Source organism: Pterocles gutturalis, unplaced genomic scaffold (genome assembly GCF_000699245.1).
Source record: "Pterocles gutturalis isolate BGI_N339 unplaced genomic scaffold, ASM69924v1 scaffold390, whole genome shotgun sequence".
In the NCBI taxonomy this organism is placed as follows: domain Eukaryota; kingdom Metazoa; phylum Chordata; class Aves; order Pterocliformes; family Pteroclidae; genus Pterocles; species Pterocles gutturalis.
The window spans coordinates 7,587-8,240 of record NW_010142976.1 but is presented as its reverse complement, the minus strand read 5'-3'; the positions used below and the strand labels follow the sequence as shown (position 1 = coordinate 8,240).

Here is a 654-nt window from a genome sequence, read left to right as displayed (position 1 = left end):
GCCAGCCTGGATGAGTCTTTGGCCAACCTGGGCTAGTGGGAGGTGTCCCTGCCCATGGCAGGGGGTGGCACTGGGTGGGCTTTAAGCTCCCTTCCCACCCAAACCATCCTGGGATTCTCTGATTCTGCGAGGAGCTGCTCAGGCAGCGAGTGCCTCGTCCCAAAGGCTGGTGCCAGCCAACACCACGGAGCAGCCCCCAGCCCCCGGGTCTCACCTGGAAGGTGCAGGAGCGGAGCTGCAAACCCTCCTGGATGAACTGATCCACCTGGGCCTGGATATTGATCTTCTTCTCTTTGGTCAGCGAGGCGATGGGGAAGGACCGGACCACCACCTGCTCCCCCACTGGGAGGGGACATGCGTGGGGACAGGTTAGCCACGTCCCACTAACTCACCCGGTACAGGGTCACGCCGGACCACCCTCGGTGGCCATCATGACACCGAGCCCCGTAGGATAAAGTGGCCAGGAACAGGCTGGACATCCCACAGCCAGCCCAGGGTGACTTGAAGATGATGTCTATGAGTAAAAGATGGCCAGCAAGAGCAACCACCCCCTCTGCAGCACCAGGGGCAACCATCAGGCTTACGGTGGTTCCAGCAGCCCCCAGCAAAGCCCAGCACCGGCTGGTCCCTCACCCGAGAACCTCACGCACAACC

At 62.1% G+C, this 654-nt stretch overlaps 1 protein-coding gene across 1 annotated transcript in view; it reads right to left on the bottom strand.

Annotated features, from left to right (window-relative positions):
* The window catches only part of LOC104469822 (myotubularin-related protein 5-like), a gene marked incomplete at both ends in the record, with an annotated part of 13,278 nt that overhangs the window by 5,795 nt on the left and 6,829 nt on the right, over positions 1-654 (bottom strand). Inside the window, 1 exon segment of the mRNA XM_010084528.1 lies at positions 215-342. Coding sequence (XP_010082830.1) covers positions 215-342 — 128 coding nt within the window.